The following is an 18,011-nucleotide window of genomic DNA, read 5'->3' on the forward strand; positions in this document are numbered from 1 at the left end:
ACAAAAAAAAATCTTCCATCCACACTGTACATGTACTGATGAAAACAGTGCAGCCGGGAGAAAAACTGTTTGCGGCATTGTATCATAGTCCATCTAAGTATCGTTTAACTTTGAAAATTAAAGTTTTATATGCTGCGTCCAAGGTGAATAATTAACTATAGGACAAAGGATGTCACCCTCATGAGTCATCAGACGCATTTCAAGGCAATGTCTCTTTCGTGTTACTCCCAAGAAGTCTGACCTTTCGTGACCGTCTTGAGAAACAACCGGACATGTCTCTCCTTTACATGTGTTGCAGACACTGGTGGGAAGTAATGGCAGCAATCTATCAAGTCAATATTGGACTTGAACTGCTCTGACAACTTAAAAATTATTATTATTATTATTATATATTATTGGTATTACTAGTGTATTATACACACACACACACACGCGCGCGCGCGCGCGCGCTCGCTCTAAAATGCAAACTAACGAGGCCAACAAGTTCAATGTGGCAAACGCTCCTTGTCAGGGCGTCCTCCGCTGGTGAGAACTGTGCATTGCAGTAAATGCTACAATACCGTACTGCTAACAAAAGAATCGTCAACAAAGCTAACAAACACATGCACACGCGAGTGCGCGCGCACACAGTCACGCACACACAAACAAAGGAGAGCAAGCATGCCTTTGTTCATTCGGCTAATTCAGTGCAAGCACAGTCGCAACACTGCTGCTGTTGTTGGCGTTTCACTTTGGGATTTATCTCAACTTTGGTTTGAACTTTCAGCACTTAAAAGATCCAATAGTCGCATTTCCCGTGGCTGATGGGTAGCACGGTTTGTGTTTTGTTCGGTACCTCTAGCTTCCTTTCACGTTAAATAATAATAATAGTGCCGAGTCTCATTGATTATAATTAATCAATCATCATAAGGTGTGGAGGTGTATCTCATGAAGTGACCAATGAGTCGTCATGCACTGCAGCAGGAAGTTAGAAGCTCAACTTTCTGATTTATTATGTGGTATTCATACCTGTCAACTTTTCGGAGCGCCAACCTGTATAAACTAACAAAAAAAATCCTTATAAAGAGCAAAAAATCCTTAGAACATACCAAAGAATTTAACCCCCCCCCCCCCACGAAATTTTCAATGATATTTATTTTAGATCTCCATAATACAATGTCTGGTTAATGTCTAATCATCATTCTACTCACTTAGTGGCATTACTGTGTTCAGAGTTGTATTCCTGCGTTACTTTTTTCACCAACTCCAAATGCTGACCCATCGGCTCGGAGTTACAGCATCCATTCATATTTACTTTGGAAATGAAAGCATTCAAGTAGCCTAGCACTATTCTGGGCAAAAGGAAACTGAACTACCTGTTGGGGGGGGGGGGGCGGAAATTGTCAGAATCCGTATGATTTGTTCGATACGGCCATATAGTAAGATTCACCACAAAATCCGTATGAACTATGGCTAAACCGTATGAGTTGACAGGTATGGGTATTTATATGAAAATATCCTTGATGGAATCACATTGTTCTCCCGGGCCTGCGTGGGTTTTCTCCGGGTACTCCGGTTTCCTCCCACATTCCAAAAACATGCGTGGCAGGCTGATTGAACGCTCTAAATTGTCCCTAGGTGTGAATGTGAGCGTGGATGGTTGTTCGTCTCTGTGTGCCCTGCGATTGGCTGGCAACCGATTCAGGGTGTCCCCCGCCTACTGCCCGAAGACAGCTGGGATAGGCTCCAGCACCCCCCGCGACCCTAGTGAGGATCAGGCGGTTCGGAAAATGGATGGATGGATGGAATCACATTCCTAAGTATAATACGCATCGAATCTGGAAAGGGCATCTCCCATTTCTCAATATATTTTGATACTTGTGACTCTATGATAATCCATACCATGCCTGGCCCCTAAACCGAACGCCATCAGTGTAAATCCCTCTGGAAATCCCCAGCTCACTGTCCCCCCCCCCCCCCCCCCCCAGGTCCAAATTAAGACCCTGTATGTGCAAACGCACAAGAGCGCCACCTGCAGGAACTAGACACAAACACGCACACAGGGAAAGGGATGGCTGAGCAGAGAAGATCGTCAACATGAGGAAACCTGCAATTTAAAGAAATCATTTACTCTCGGCCGCAAGAAAATGCTGCGTCTTGTTTGCATTTTTTTTACATTATTTTTTGGTTTGGCTTGCATTTAGTTATTCATCTAGTCCCCTGCAAAGAGGTAATGTCAGATAACTTTTACCACTACCGTGGAGTTGAAAGAGAAGTTCCCCCCCCGCCCCGCTACCTGCCTGCCGATTTGTTTACCAGAGAAAAGGAAAAGGAGCCTGAAGAAGAACCGAGACGATAAGCTGCTTTCGTCCGTTGGTGAGTGACAGGCAGATCCCCGCTTTGCTGAGTCGCTCCTCTTCTATTCATAGCAGCTGACACGAGTCCGCCTCGACAAGTCGGCTGACGCTCATCCCAACTTTCACCCGAGTGTTCACAGAGAAAGGTTTGACCCCAGAATGCAACCCGAGGTTCCACCACTGGCACAGCAGGGGGGGTCACCCGCTCTGTGACGCGGCATCGTGACGATGTCGTCCTCGCACAGCTGTATGACGGACGAAGCGGCGGTGCGAGATCTTCCTCAACACCCGCTTCAGGCCCTTTGCCTCTTTGCTGGCCGCGCTGAAGAAGAGGAGGAATGCCGATGAATTGGGAGTTCGATCAACAAAAGTATCCATTTTTTAACGTACGCACGGGCATTTTGTTTGCGATTCAAATGTGACGCAAGCGACAAAGAAAGCATTTTCAACCCCGTAAAGGAGACGAACCGAGTTTCGCCTCCCAATCAGCAACTGCAAAATTGTGATTCCCCCGTGAAATGGTTTGCCCAAACTATCTTTGCCACCATTCCCAACCACAGCAGCACCGTTGTACACTTTTTTTTTTTTTGCGAATGCATCACATTACCTCAGTTTTTCTTCTTTGCAAGTTGATCCTGTCGCTGCTTCTCGGCCTGCCGCTTTTTGTGCTGCGCTATCTCGGCCATCTGCAGCCCGTGGGCCATTCGCCTGATGGGAGAAAGTCGGCGGCGTCAACAGGGCGCGCGCTCGCGTGCGTGCAAACTGACCATTCCTACCCCGATTTGAGCTCCGGAGGGACAGGAAGAGGTTTGTCAAATCCGTCCCTCCCAACAAGCCAATAGGTCTGTTCTGTTCCTTTCCCCTAAAGGAGAAGAAGAAATCAGAAGATGGAAGCTGAGCAGTTCATGCGCGAGCAGCGTCACACCTTCACTTCTGTCCTTCCCCTCAGTTCCAGTTTGTAGCCCAGGTTGAGCTCACGCAGGACTTGGACTGTGTTCTGGTGCACGTGGATCCTGTAGGCTGAAGGAGGCCAAATAAAGAAGAAAGAAGAGGCGGCAAATGGACAAAAAGTGCATCCGTGACACTTACGCAGGCCGCTGGACTCCATGCGAGAGGCGGTGGTCACCGTGTCTCCAAATAAACAATAGCGCGGCATGGTGAGACCGACAACTCCCGCTACGCATGGACCTACGGAGCGCGCAAACACACACTGTGTTGTCGTGGTGACAGGAAGATAAACAACACAAAGAACCGTCCAACAAAATGCCGTCGGCATTAAAAAAGTGACAATTTTGTCAGCAGAAACAGCGAAATGTTATGACAAATTCATAATTGGGGGGTGGGGGGGGGGGGGGTTGTCAACAAAAGTAGTCCGAATCAATCGCGTAAATACATATTTTGTCAAGGCTGACATCAAAAGTCAAAGGTCAACAAGGGAAGACAACTTTAGTCCCATAATTTGACGTCTTTTGATTTCAAACTAAAAACTCTGAAAATCATTTATTTAAGTATTAAAATGAAATCTAGTTCTAGGGCAAAATACAGCCTCAAAAATTATACAACCGACCTTTCCGTTTTTAATTTCACCATTTACTATTTCCTATTTTTATGTCGCTACTATCAATCGATTTCTCGGGGGGTTTTCATCCACCTGTGTGCAGTCCAATGCGGATCCTGACGGGAACATCGGGCATGTGTCTCATCTTGAAGGTTCCCACCGCGCTCAGGATGTCGAGGGACATGTTGGCAATCTCCGCCACGTGCCGGTTGCCGTTGGGAACGGGGACGCCCGATGCAACCATGTAGGCGTCGCCGATCGTCTCCACCTGCGTGGGGTTGAGAAAGACTTGAGAAGACGATGAGGATGTTACCCGGGGATAGGGTCGGCACAGCGGCGGCACCTTGTAAACATCGTGGTTGCCGATGATGGCGTCGAAGAGCGTGTAGAGGCTGTTGAGCAGGTTGACCACCTCGATCGGCTCGCTGTTGGCCGAGATGGTGGTGAAGCCCACGATGTCGCTGAAGTAAAGAGACACGCTGTCGAAATACTCGGGCACCACGGTGCCGCCCATCTTCAGCGCCTCTGCCACGGATCTGTGGAGCGAGGGCAGATCGGCGCAATCATGTTCCGAGATGTCCGCGTTAACGTCGACACGATGACGGCGCGCGACGTCTCACGGAGGCAGCATCTGCGTCAGGAGCTTCTCCGTCTTCTGCTTCTCGATCTCCAGCTCCTCGGTTCGCTCTCGGATCAGCTCCTCCAGGTTGGACGAGTACTGCTCCAGCATCCGCAGCATGGAGTCGATGATGTTGGTCTTTCTGCCTTTGTTGATGTCCTTGAACTTGAAGAAGCATGACATCACACGAGCTCGTGGCGGGCGATGCATTTGTTCCTTCAGTGGGGGACTTTGTGCGTCTTAATCAATCGGATGTGTATTCCGTGAACGTGGATAGAGAACTGTTCATTGAGATGTCTAAACTCCTCTCTCTGCTCATCAGTACGACATTAATTTTCGATGTTCTATGTGGAGGCTAAGGAATATATGACTTGGAGTAGATCATAACAATTATACCGTTTATCGATGTGACGCAGCATGATTTGTGCTCAGTCCGCGGCTTTAAGTGTTAAAGCGCTGCAACACTGATGCTATTTTAGCATTAGCATTGAGCTAGCAGACTGAAAGGCTAACTTATGCGGTTGTTTTCAAACCACAAGTTATAATTTCCTTGGGTTTGTGCTTAGTTTGACAGTAAACTTCAACTGGGAGCCGCAATAAACCTTTTTTTGGGGGGGGGGCAGGTGAATTGTTCTCTAACTACGATTCTGAAGGTCCTGGGTAGCTTAGATAGACCTGGCAACACAGTGAATCTGAAATATGGAATGACATCAAATGTAAAATAGACAGACTAAATGGAATAGGACAAAATAGAGAGAGATGATGACCATTTCATTTGTCAAATATTCTTTTTTAGGTTAGCCTCAATTGACAGACAAACCCAGCGTGTACCTTGTCAAATATCTCTTCGAACGCGGGTCTCTTTTCTGCCTGTTCGTTCCAGCACTGTTTCATCAGCTGGATGCACTCCAACGGAGCACAGTCCAAACTCACCAACGGGCGACACAGAGGAGGCGGTTTGCGCAGCTTCTCAAGCACATCTGGGAAAAAAAAAAAAATGCATGGGGGCCTGGGCATCAGCCCGTTTTGCCCCGAGCTGTTGTCGGTTGTTTCACCTGCAGCCGAAAGATCCAGCATGCAAAAGGGAGGCCCTCGGATGACCACCTCCTGCATGATGATGGCGAAGCTGTACACGTCGCCGGCCAGCGTCCCGTGCAGGCCTGGCTGAGGGCCTCTGAGGAGCTCCGGAGCCGTCCACAGCAACTCTGGCAAAAGGAGAATTCTTCACTTTGAAGAATGTGCTCAGTGTGTCAGTACACCATTTTGTGTTCTCTCACCATCTGCGGGTGGTTCCACGTATGGGAACTTCTGAGCCTCCAGAACCTCGTTGTAGCCGTAGTCTGTGATCTTCAACACGAAGCGCCCGTCCACAACACAGTTACGAGACTTCAGATGGGAGTGAGGGACACCGCAGTGGTGGAGGTACTTCATACCCTGGAAGAGCGGACTTGTCAGATTCAGGCTTTTATGTAGCAAGGGTCAAAACACAGTTTTGTTGCTTCAATTCAATGGACAATGTGCTGCTCTGTCTAGTGTGCGTGCCTTGGCCACCTGGGGGCAGTATAATGCATGTACGGATATACAGTACAGCGGTACCTCTACTTTCACAATTGTCAAGTTACGAAACGCTTCAACAGGAAAATATTGCCTTCTGTTACGAAAGAAATTTCAAGATAAGAAAGGTAAAAATACAGTATGGGTCGCTACTTGCAGCTCCGAGTTTCCTGAATGCTACATACTTATAGCTGCTCTGCCATTGGCTATTACCGAGCATCACCCTGGCATCCCATTGGCTAAGAGGGACTTTGACCGGATGTGTCTGTGTGGATAGATAAATAGATAGATAGGTGTCTTTGTCGAGCCGATAGTTTTACGTAAATGTTAATCACTCAGAAAAAGTGTTCACCAGTCGGGCAATCGCTCACTTTGCTGATGTTTGCCTTGGGCGTTTTCTTAGGATTTTTAAAATCCGACAAAAGCAAACGTTCTTGGATCAGTTCTTTACAAAACGCCAGGCAAAAACCACTTCTGAGAAAGAACATAAAACCAATGAAGGCAAAAACGATGAGGATGCAGTTCAATGTTAAACGACCATCATTTATTTGTATTCTTTACTGTATTCTTTGTATTTTTAAATTATGCACATCTCTCATTTATTCTGCTATCATCTAATTGTAACATTTTTATGTTTTAGAAAACATTTGTCAGAATTTTGGGGGGGGCTTGGAACGGATTAGGGCATTTACATGGAAAACGCGTCTCTACTTAACAACATTTTCTACTGAAGAAATTTCTTCCAGAACCAATTAATTTCATAAGTAGAGGTATCACTGCATACACATCTCCACATAAGTGCTTTGTAAAACTGGATCGATGGCATTTCGCATGAATGGAACACGGTAGTCAGAGGGACTGGAGTTTTGTACGGAAAGGAACTGCGCTAACCTTGATCAAATCCAGCAGCAGGGAGGACTTGAACATCCAGTCCAGCTTGACGTCATCATTCAGGAGCAGATCTTCCAGGCTTCCCCTGGAGCAGAACTCTGTCACGATGGCGAACACGCCGCAGTCGAGGAAGAAGCCCAGGAAAGGGTTGACGTTCTCGTGTCGCATGTCCTTCATCTGCGAGCGGATATCGATCGCTCTTACTTGTGTGGCGCGAAAGCCGAGCTATTCCGAAAGATCGTGCGTCCTACCAGCTCAAACAAGTCACTCGTTTTGGGGTTGATGCTGCTAAACGAGCCATCGGGAAGTCTCTTGAGCCACGCCCAGTCCCCCTACGGGACAGAATGTTCATTTGTGGTACAAAGAGAGTCGGAGACCTTCATTGCCTTACAGTCAGAAATTATAACGTGATAACGCCAATTCATGTAAAACAAGTGCAGAGTCACTTCTTGCTAGAGTGTGTTTCATTAAAGTGCCCAATTTTTTAAAATTACAGGAGGAGGGGAAGCTGGGCCACGCCGCCGAATCACACTCACCTCGAAAATGACAAGATTGGAGTTTTCGTATGTGGCGGGTGATCGGGTGGAGGCGGGGGACGTGACGCTGCATTCCGACACGCTCCTGGTGCCACTCGCTCGGCTGTCGTCGAGGTTTAGCTTCTGGAAAAAGATTCCTTTTTTTTTTCTTCAAATTATAGAATACATTTCTATTTTATGCTACTATATTTTTAATTTGAGCATTCATGTTGCATGTAGACATACAAACAGAATCGTATATTCATGCGTATAACGCAAACACTGCTCTACTGTCGATGCAATAAATAAAAGAAAGACAAGAAGACCTTGTTGCTAAGCGATGGGTTGATAAAGGTAACATCCGCAAGAGTCAGCAGGATCTTGTTCGGACCCCTGACCAGCCGGATCTGGTTGATACGTCGCCTAGGCAACAAGAGCCAGGACACCGGGACTGTTTAATTTCTGGTTTGCAAAGCCCAAACCTGCGCCAGACTTACCGGACAAAATAAATCAGCACCATGGCCAGCACACAGGCGCCAGTGGCTCCGAGCACGATGCTAACGGTGGAAAAAAGATCCACACCTGGAGCGAAAAAAACCATAAGCATCGTTGCCAATTCTTTGACGGTCATGACGTCTGAGCCGCCAAGTACCTCACCTCCTGAGCAGATGACACCTGGAGTGAACCAGCACTGGGCGTCCCGCCTGGGTGCCGAGCCGAGAGGAAAGTGGATGTCTCGACCCAGGAAGTGCACCGAGTCGGCCTCCATGTCGAGCCTTTTGCCACCGGGGAACACAGACACTTTTCTTAAGTTCGATGGCAGGAAGTAACAAAGAGCAAATGTGACTTTCACTTGCGACTTCACTCCCGACAGTTGAACAGATATCTGTACTTCCTATTCCTTACTTACTGAAAATAAGTACAAGTTACAGTGGTGTCTCAAGAGAAGAGTGGCCCGATGAATGTTCAAGTCATTTCAAGGAGAAATAAATACGTGTTATTTTAAACCGCCGCTTTGACTGAAAAGCGTTCGACTGGCTCAATGCTAACATATGATGGAGAATCCCATTGGCATGCTAATAGTTAGCATTAATATGTACTTTTACAACCATACAGGCCACAGGAGTTTGAACATAGACGGCATCGTACCAAGTCACTTCGATCGGTAGCAGTAGAACTACTCTTTTTCGTTTCGGTCTGCCTGACTGCACGATACTGCGGGAGCAGTACAATCAATATAGTTGCAGCATTAAGTCACGAAGCACACTTTTCAATTCGATATTCAATTATATTAGGACTTGATGTTTTTATAATGTACAATAACACAATAATAGAGTGTTGTTTTTCCTTATTTAAAAAAAACAAACAAACACGATAATTTAGCATTTTTGGGGATGGAGTTTCCATTGATTTCAATTTTTTAATCTCAAAGCATCGCCGTACAGAGGACGCGAGCACTTCCACACCCCTGACATGCTTGGGTTCCATATGTAATATTGCCTGTGTTAACTACTGTACCTGTGTGTTGGTGTCAGCTCACACGAGAGTCCGTCTGTGTCCAGGATGACGTAGTCCAATAACACGCTTCCAGAAGAGTCCGATTTTATGGGATGGCTGAAGCCCTGCAATGTCAATTGGTCAGCGGTTTGTCGTGCGTAAGGCATAGGAACATTGGCTTTAGGGGGAGCGCACCTCAAAGCTGTGGTTACGCGCTTGTTGCGCTACATTCCCACCCGACATCCACTGCTTGGAATGTCGAACGCGCTGCGTGGCGTGAGCAACGAGGACCACAGAGTTGTAGATGGTGCCGAAGAGAGGAGACACCTGCAGGACCAAACAAGACGACATCATTGGTTCAACAGTTTTTGTTGTGCTCGTCTGCCTTCCGTACCCGTTTACGCAAAATATATGGTAAGCATTATTTTGGCAATCTGTTCTTTGACTGCTCCCGCTTGACTGCCGCCGTGTCATCACCTGCTGGGGTTTGATGGTGTTCGCCACCTCGCCTTTCTCCATGGCCTCCGCGTAGGCCTCGATAAATGACACCCGGGGCGAGTCGACCGTGACGGTGAGCGTGGCGTCGTAGGCCCGCAGCAGTTTGCGGTTGCTCCTCAGGGCCGGATGGCTCACGTTACGGTAGGGGAGGCTGTAGAGGAGCGTGTCATAGGGCACGAACACCAGCGAGCCGTCAATCATTTGCATGTCGTAGGCCGTCTCCAAGAGGTGCTTCTGAAGCTCGCCACCAATCAGCGCTGAGTGCATGCAGAGGATCAGAACTAAGGGACAGCAGACTTGGTTTTAGATTAGAGGCCAAGTACTCCTGAGCGCTGTCTTCGCGCCCTGCCACCCCCCCCCCCCCCTCAAAAAAAGGCAGATCTACCTCGTATTTCTCTCATTTTACGAACTTTAGCCAGAGTTCTTCTGATTCCGTGGGGGGTGTTCTCCATAACTCTGACCAGTCTGACAGGCAGAGTGTGAGCCCGGAGGGATTCGGCAACCTAAAAGGTAAACTGTGAACGTGTCACATGTGGCCGACAACGTACGACTGGTTTTGTTTCCTCCGTTTGTATAACGACCTTGTTCGCCGTCTCTACCCAGACGTCATCCGAAGCAGAGATGATGCCAACGTGAGCCCACCTGAAATATTTCATGATTCGTAAAAGCACCCATGTGGGCCTGGGCATGGAGCGGACAAAGGTCGGGTGGCTCCAGATGCGGTCTAACTCGTAGCCGACGCAGCCCCACGCAAACAAAGCCTGAAGGAGGAATTGAACACGAATACAGCGGTGCCTTGAAAACACACCACATGAGAAAAATAGCACTCCATAATATACTTACTCTGATCAAAACATTCACTCAAACAATCTCTGTAAAACTTTGGATGGGCACTGTGCTGCTGCCCACCTTGGCCACCAGGGGGGAGTATCAAACAGATGGCTATTGGCTATACTGTACAGACGACTCAGCTCTTTGCAGAGGATAAAGAATATATGACTGAGCATTGTTATATTGAATTTCTAAATGTGTTGCTTCACCTTTCAAATATCAGTTGTCAAAAGGTTTATATTAAATACAGAAAGTGTCAGGTCGTTCGAATTCCAAGGCATGTCCGTGAACCCAAAAAAATCAAAATTACCTCCAAAAAAAGGTGACTCACTTTATTCCAGCCTTTGCTCAGCATTGAGGCAGCATCACAGTAACCCGGGTTGGCCGGTCCCACGAAAGCTGACGCTTTGGCGTGGAAAGCCACAAACTTCTGCAGAGCTCTTGAGGTGTCACACGGCTCCTGTAGAGTGACATTCAATTCTTAAGATGACAGTCAAAAACACACTGCTGACCAAAAATTAATAAGAGAGGACTCTTATTAACGTTTTGGGAGTAGTCCAACAAGGCAATCGGGTCCTTACATGCAGCACGGTGTAGTCAAAAGTGGCTGCGTAGGACAGCGAGGGGTCCTTGTTGATGCGGTTTACAGCCAATTGTGCCGCCACATCGGGCAGGGCCTTGGCAAAGACAGGGTCGCACTCCCAGGGCCCCACAACCCCAACCCGAAACGAGGCTCCCAAGCCCGGGCGTGACAACGCACACAGACAGGCCAGGAGCAACAGGAGGAATCTTGAGAGGGGACGCCCGTCGGGGTGAGAGAATCGGTCTGAGGCGTTGCCACGTGCCCGCTTCCACGTTCGAGAGACCAGACTCGGTCCTTGCATGGTGACTTCGAGCAGGAATTCACAAGAAGCTGGAGAACGGCGTTTTGGGACTAAACATCATGCTTGCCTGAAATAAACGACATGCGGCGGACACAGTTTAAGCGGTTCACCACGGAAATGACAATTGATGCGGCGAACGTCAGGGTGAGGCACTTTAATTTTTCAGGTTCACTTGGTTTTGGGCTAAATAGTTTCGAAAAAATACCCAGTTCATAGACTATGGATGAAAAGTGGAGATAATAAAGACTTTTCGATCTGGGGTGCAAACTAAATGGTTGGTTTGCTGTCCAGCAGTTTTGTGGCGTCCTTGAATTTTCATGCAACAGTATGCGATCAATTTGTTGTTTGCGTTACAATAGTGCACCTCTTGTACCTGCCTTGAGAAATCTTTGATGAAAAACGAAATGTATTAGGCGCACATATTTTGCACATACACTTCTGTCATACATCCGGTTCCTATGCGGGCCCCCCGACCCTCTGTAGCTCTGACGAGAGATTCTGGCCCCCTCCAGCATTTAAGTTGCTCATCGCTATTTTCTATTAAGGGTGAGTCAACAGTTTAGGATGATGAGAGAAAAAAAAAAGCAACTTTCGAAACCCCTGCTATAAGCTGTAGAAATATCCACACTTGGACATTCTCAAAATGGATTATCTGTCATGACTCATCAGCGCACCGAATATATAATCCTCTATCTCGGGAGTCTTTTCTTTAAAATTGTATGAACAGATGATTTACTGTAAAGCACCTCGTGTGCTGAAAAATTAGACACACATTCCCTTGTCTTCTTGGGACATTTTGGAGAACCAAGAGCAGTCCTCGAGCATTCCCCAAACATTGCGGGATTAGCGGAGTGCCTGCTGGGGGGGAAAAAAAGAGTGTCTGAATGGTGGTCAAGTTGTGTGTGTTGACCTACCCGAGAGATTAGAAGCAATCCAGTCATGACCCCCTGCAGCACGAAGACTCGTTGAACAACAGCGAGGACAATTTCGACAATTGCCCAATTAAATGCGACTCATTGATCCTGATGAAAGCAACGAATCCAGACAGAACAGACTGTCGGATTGCTCATCTCACCACAAGGTGGTGGTAACGCTCACTGTCTCCACCCGCTCTGTATCCATAGCAACCACGTGCCGTTAAGCCAGTGTAAAAGTGAAAAATACTGAAGTGGGTGGGTGTGTGTGAGATAACTTCCACGTTTATTTCGATTGCATATTTTCAGAAAGTCCAGCGAGGTCATTGTTCTTGGTCTTGTAGAGCCTGTCCTCCACTTTTAGGTACTTGTCATATTTCTCGTTTCCCTCGCTGGGGTAGATCCTCTTGAAGCCTCCCAGGTGCTCGTCTTCGTAGCTCTCCATCTCCTCCACCATGGTCGCCCGTCGCTGCTGTTCGTTCTCTAGCCTAGTGGGGTGGGGGGGAAAGAAACTTTCTCAAATTATGTCGAGTTGGGAAAAACAACCCCGCCCCCCCCAAAAAGGGGAAGGGGGTGGAGAAAAGAATGGTACCTCTCCTCAATGCGCACGTTTTGTTTCATGCGCTCTTCCACCTTGCGCTTCTCCTCCTTGATCATCCTGCACCGGTCAAAGGGGGCCAAGTTGATAAGCACCAGCGTGTCGTAAAGTAAGGCGTCCTTAACATCGCGGTCCAGCGGCAGCAGGGTGGAAAAATCTGGGGAGTGATTCACCTGGGAAGGAAAAAAAAAATCATTAAGAAAAAAACCCCATTCAGCTTCAACATTGGTTGCTTTTCAAATAAAGGAGTCATGGAATTTTAGGAAAAAGGAAGTAGTAAAGTACAGTGTTACGTTGACTTACATAAGCACAAAAAGGCCTCTGCCCCAAAAACAAAAACCCAAAATGGTCAGGTGCGAGTTGACGCTTTAAGTAACGGACATGTGAGCGCAAACAGTGGAGCGACAGCTCGTGTAACAACACTCACAGATATATATATATTCTTTATCCTCTCCAAAACAAGTGTGTCCTCGGCAGACTTGTTTAGGCATTGTGACATTGTGTCGTCTTTTTGGAGGGAAAGTGAAAAAATGTTGAACGAAATGGATTTATGCCGACAACGAAATGTAGTTTCCGTGATGCTTGGGGACTTCATAAAGTGCCGTGATGTTGATACAGTAAAAGGAAAACAGCTTACTATTCAAGCTATTAAGAGATTTCCATATTACACTTATGAAAAGTTACAGGAGTGCGATATAGGCCCCTGAGGGATACGTTGGCTGGAACAATGTCATTAAATTTAAAAAGAAAAAGAGAATGTACAATAAATGTTGAGGTCCGCGTTAAGACTCATATGGATGCCCTGGACTTTGATCTTTAGTGAGACATGAACATATGTAAACTACAATTTTTGTTGCTGTTGTGATATTTGTTTATGTGGGCTTTTTTGAAGTTGATTGTTTTGTGTGGAGCCGCTGCATTTTGTTTTATTTTTCATTCGCATGGATGTTACTGTTTTAGGCTTTTGTATATGGTAATGTTGCTTAAAAAAAAGCCTCTGCACCTTACTGAGGAAGGTCAGGACTGAGCACCTCCCTGATTTTGTTTGTTTGGATGGATTAGACTGCCCCCAAGTGGTCAAGACTCATAAACAAGATGGAGCAGCACGATCGAGGCAAAATAAAATGTGGCAATAACTGTTCAGTCATTTACATTCTGCTTAATTGTGTCACAAAATTGTGTTACGAACTTGTGTTTTTTGGGTTGGGAGGCTGGAATCGATTGATGTCATTTGCATTCATTTCAAGAGCCGCCAGCTAAGTAGACAGGTTAGAGACAGAATCTGCAAACCTCAAGCACCCACGGCCTGAAGTGCTCGTCCAGCAGCACGTCAAAGCCAAGGATCTGGAAGCAGGCGCTCCCGACCACGTGTTTGGAGAAGAGAGTGATGTAACCGTGTTGGATGCGCGAGTGGGCCAAGACCAGCGTCTTCACGATGCCATCCTCGATGTTGCTCCATATCTTCTCCGTGTTCCTGTAGTTGGACCGCAGCTGCTTTTTCAGCGTCGACAGCTTTCTAAAAGACCAAGAGTGTCATACATGCTTATACGACTTGCAAAAAAAAAAAAAAAGGAAAAAAGTCAAGATTATATGCGTGTGTAGATATTTTCGGCCTTTGGGGTAAAATTTTAGGAAGAACCTAAAATGCACGGCCACTTTCACACGCAAACATACACCAAGTTTTGGGGGTTAAACACATCTTGGAATGTCTCCAAATGCCAAATGACACCTCAGTGTGCAACAGTACTAGATTTACTTTAGTAAATCAGTACCATAAATTTTCTTTACAATGTTTTCCATGCAGCGCCGCTCATCCACCCGCTTTTCTGTCCATCCAATGGGGCGGCCATTTTGGCATTTGCTGTCGACTGAAAATTACATCACAGTTGCTCAGGGCTCAGGTAAGCACCAATCATGGCTCGGTTTCAGAAAACAGAGGAGATTGGAGTCAACGTTTTTGACTGGCACACTCGTCAGAACGCATTTTCAAATACATTTGAATGTGCAGTATTTGCAAACACATTGACATGAAATAAATGCAAAAACAGGGACCCCCGCCCCATAATGCCAAGGGGTATTGAAAGACTTTCATACAATTCAAATCCCAACTCGCAGCAGTTTAAAACTGCCAACTCAACCTCATGTCGTTTTTCTCTGCCCCTTTCTGTTGTTTAAAAAAAAAAAACATTTTAATGTATTTCCTTCCTTTCCGTTTTTATTCTCATCTTATTGAACATAATGCAACATATTGCCATATGCCAAGAAAGTCACCGTTAAATATGTAAAATTGATTATTATTAGGGTCGCGGGGGGTGCTGGAGCCTATCCCAGCCGTCTTCGGGCAGTAGGCGGGGACACCCTGAATCAGGATCAAGCGGTTCGGAAAATGGATGGATGGATGATTATTATTATTATATACTCCCGTTTTTTTGCATTTGGCCTACATTATACCACTACACACAAAAATTATGTAAACTTTTTTTTTTTTTTTACTATCATTTTACTCTTGTAAAGTTGTTGTTTTTTTACTGCCGATCACAAAACAGCGTAATTTAGCGATGACGGAAGTGCGGTTAAAATAACGACGACCGAGTGGCGGACTGACAACTGACAGACTGATATACTGTCCGCCACTAGCAAATGAAGAATGACGAAGGGGCGAAATTTACTGATGCGCCCACCACTGATCATGAATAAAGTAACACCCTTTTTCAATCCCTTAACACGTACAAAAAGAGTTAGGAATGACATTTGGCTGTTTTACAACATTCCTTCACTTTATAATAGAGGGAAACCGCTCACCATAGTTAGATTTTTTGGTGAGGGGAAGGAATTTTCAAATGTCCGTTATTGTTTAAAAAAAAAAAAAAACAGCAAAAATTGAAAGCTTTTTTTTTTTATTTAAAAAAAAATAACTTGAGATATTAGAATAATTAGTCGGGCCCTCCTCGTATTTCCCTTATTCCTCAAAATGTTTGACATTTATGGTACCGTTTGCTACCCGTCTGCTCATCATCGATGAAGGTCTCGCTGTCCTTGTTGATGGTAAAGTTGGTGAGATGCATGAACTTGTTATTCTGACAAGCAGACACCGACATTAGACTTTGCGTTGCTTGATGCAATGGAATCACGCCGAAAAGCATGTGAGCTCACCGCGTTTTCATCCGTCGGGTCCTCATACTTGATGGTGCAGAAGCGAGCCAGGCCCTCGTTGTACATGTAGATCCTCCAGGGGTAACACGAGGTCACCAGGACGTAGATGCGCATGTCGAACTTGAAGCCGTCGATGAGCAGCGGCTGGTGGGGAGCGGAGGGACGGATTAAAAGGTTCTTCCGACGAGCGTTTCGCTGCGAGACTCACCTTGTCGATGTACTCCTGACAAATCATGTCATGTTCAGGCTGAACTTTCTCCCACGACGTGAAGATGGAGATGCCTTTGCCTTGGCTGCCCGTGTTGGGTTTGCAAATGTAACATTTGTCTTTGTCCCTGGCGTAGGATTTGAACAGACCGTACCTGCAAAAGAAAACGGGGTCGCGTGAGTGTCCGAAAGGGAAACGCGGGTCGACATGACGCGGGAAAACAAGCAAACACACTCTATGGGAAAGGTCCAAGTTCTGGGAAAAATGTTGTAGTCTTTGGGGAAAAACTTGAGCATGTGCTTCCAGTTAGTTGCTAATGAATTTTTGTGGCAAATTTCAGTCATAGAGGGCAAATGGTTGATTTTCTGCAACAAATGAAACACAAATAGTGGCATTAAAAGAAAGGAGTACTATAACTGGAGCTCAGTGACCCAAGAATATTACACAAAAGGCTAAATGCGGCATTTTATAATCGTAATGACAGTACCTGGTACGGTTTCATTTCCTTAAATTTGTCCTCACAAGGACGGGCATCGCTCCAAAACAGGGTCCAGTCTTCACCCGCCTTCGCCTCTTTAATGCCTAACTTCTCAGCAGCACGACGCACTGACACACAGAAACGTTTTGAATTCCGGTCATGTATTTGTGGCATTTGTTTTTTTTTTTTTTCCATTTGTGACCTACCACTGTCATAGCGGCAATTGGTGAGATTGATGCCCTGACAACTACAAGAAAATAAAGTCGATGAGAAGGCTTGTAGTCACACATTACAGATGCAATAATATTGCATGTACTGTACCTGCAAAGTGGAATATCGTCGTCATCATCGTCTGTTAAAATGCAGCTGTCCCAAAAAAACATCCTACAAAACAAACTACACTTGTTTACATACGAAACGAATATGCTTGAGTGAAGTTCAAGCACTCAAAAAATAAAATTCACATTACTCCTAGTGAGCACGTGTTATTTAAAAAAAAACGGAGACAGAAAGAGATGAGGCCAAGAGTACGTATTGATTTATTGCCAGCTGGCTGCTTATTTTAACTTTTGTGATAGCGCCGATTTCGCCTTCTACTTGGTTTGTCTCACCTGCTGAAGGCAGATGCAGCAACATTTGCGTGTGGTGAAGATTTTTAACCCCACAACGCTTTATTTTGGACAAATCGAGGGGGAAACCCTCAGCAAACCATACTGTTTTTGTAACACTGCTGCTTCTCGTGGCGTCACCTCACCCACCTTTGTCATGCTCGCCATCAACACGCGGCCCTCTTTTAGAAAGCATTGGGCTCCGTTTTAAACGAATGCCACGTGCTGCTTGTTGTTTGTTCATTTCCTGGCTGAAATGTTCAGACCAGTCTCGTCAGCTGGTTACGCCGACCATTTAAAATATAATTCAGGAAACGGCTATTCAAAACAAACAGACGCAAATTGTAAGAACCAATAATATGAACTGAATGTCCAAATTGTCATCGGCGTTGTTGTTTTAGTTTAACCGTTTAAAAACGTCGCTTTTTACTCGACGGAAATTGAAAAATTGGAAGTTATTTTGCTTGGGATTTGAATTTAAAAAAAAAACACTTCCGGGTTATCGTTTCCGGGTAATTTTCTTAGCCCAATTACCTTCGAGATACGAATTAATCTCTAGTCGTTCACACGGGTAATAAAAATAACACACTTCTGGTTCTTCTCTTCTTGGTAATGAAAACCATGAATTATTTATCATGTTTTAAAAATAATAATTATTTAATGACAACGGTGGTAGGCAAACCCACAAGACTTCAGCCTCAGCTACAGAAGGAATCGTACGTTTTGCTCCATTCCTTTAACAACAACAACAATAACAACAACAACAACAATACTACTACTAATAATAATAATAATAATAAAAAATATTATTAATAATAATATTAATAGAATAGGCCATGCCGCGTACAAGTGAGCAGAAGGCAGGAGAC

General features: G+C 45.7%; 2 protein-coding genes across 2 annotated transcripts; both read right to left on the reverse strand.

Annotated features, from left to right (window-relative positions):
* Positions 1 to 1,966: 1,966 nt before the first annotated feature.
* gc2 (guanylyl cyclase 2) lies at positions 1,967 to 12,253 on the reverse strand. The gene is made up of 25 exons (XM_086104979.1): positions 12,098 to 12,253; positions 10,881 to 11,250; positions 10,631 to 10,759; positions 10,050 to 10,229; positions 9,854 to 9,971; positions 9,448 to 9,749; positions 9,166 to 9,297; positions 8,992 to 9,095; positions 8,131 to 8,249; positions 7,971 to 8,055; positions 7,800 to 7,896; positions 7,495 to 7,617; positions 7,210 to 7,290; positions 6,959 to 7,135; positions 5,791 to 5,947; positions 5,569 to 5,718; positions 5,345 to 5,493; positions 4,515 to 4,678; positions 4,238 to 4,430; positions 3,988 to 4,162; positions 3,426 to 3,524; positions 3,262 to 3,356; positions 3,113 to 3,198; positions 2,944 to 3,044; positions 1,967 to 2,658 (listed from the first exon to the last, which is right to left on the reverse strand). The coding sequence occupies exons 2-24, from the start codon at positions 11,181 to 11,183 to the stop codon at positions 2,945 to 2,947; spliced, it is 3,318 nt and encodes a 1,105-aa protein (XP_085961105.1). The 5' UTR covers positions 11,184 to 11,250; positions 12,098 to 12,253; the 3' UTR covers positions 1,967 to 2,658; position 2,944.
* A 116-nt stretch (positions 12,254 to 12,369) lies between these two features.
* Positions 12,370 to 17,624, reverse strand: LOC147209243 (tubulin polyglutamylase ttll6-like). Its single transcript, XM_086105003.1, has 10 exons — positions 16,856 to 17,624; positions 16,741 to 16,781; positions 16,544 to 16,662; positions 16,291 to 16,421; positions 16,057 to 16,210; positions 15,849 to 15,992; positions 15,687 to 15,772; positions 13,986 to 14,211; positions 12,690 to 12,868; positions 12,370 to 12,585 (listed from the first exon to the last, which is right to left on the reverse strand). The coding sequence occupies exons 1-10, from the start codon at positions 16,915 to 16,917 to the stop codon at positions 12,384 to 12,386; spliced, it is 1,344 nt and encodes a 447-aa protein (XP_085961129.1). The 5' UTR covers positions 16,918 to 17,624; the 3' UTR covers positions 12,370 to 12,383.
* Between the last annotated feature and the right edge of the window lie 387 nt (positions 17,625 to 18,011).

This window comes from Hippocampus guttulatus, chromosome 2, assembly GCF_054856545.1.
Source record: "Hippocampus guttulatus isolate MCC_2025c chromosome 2, RoL_Hgut_1.0, whole genome shotgun sequence".
Taxonomy (NCBI): Eukaryota; Metazoa; Chordata; class Actinopteri; order Syngnathiformes; family Syngnathidae; genus Hippocampus; species Hippocampus guttulatus.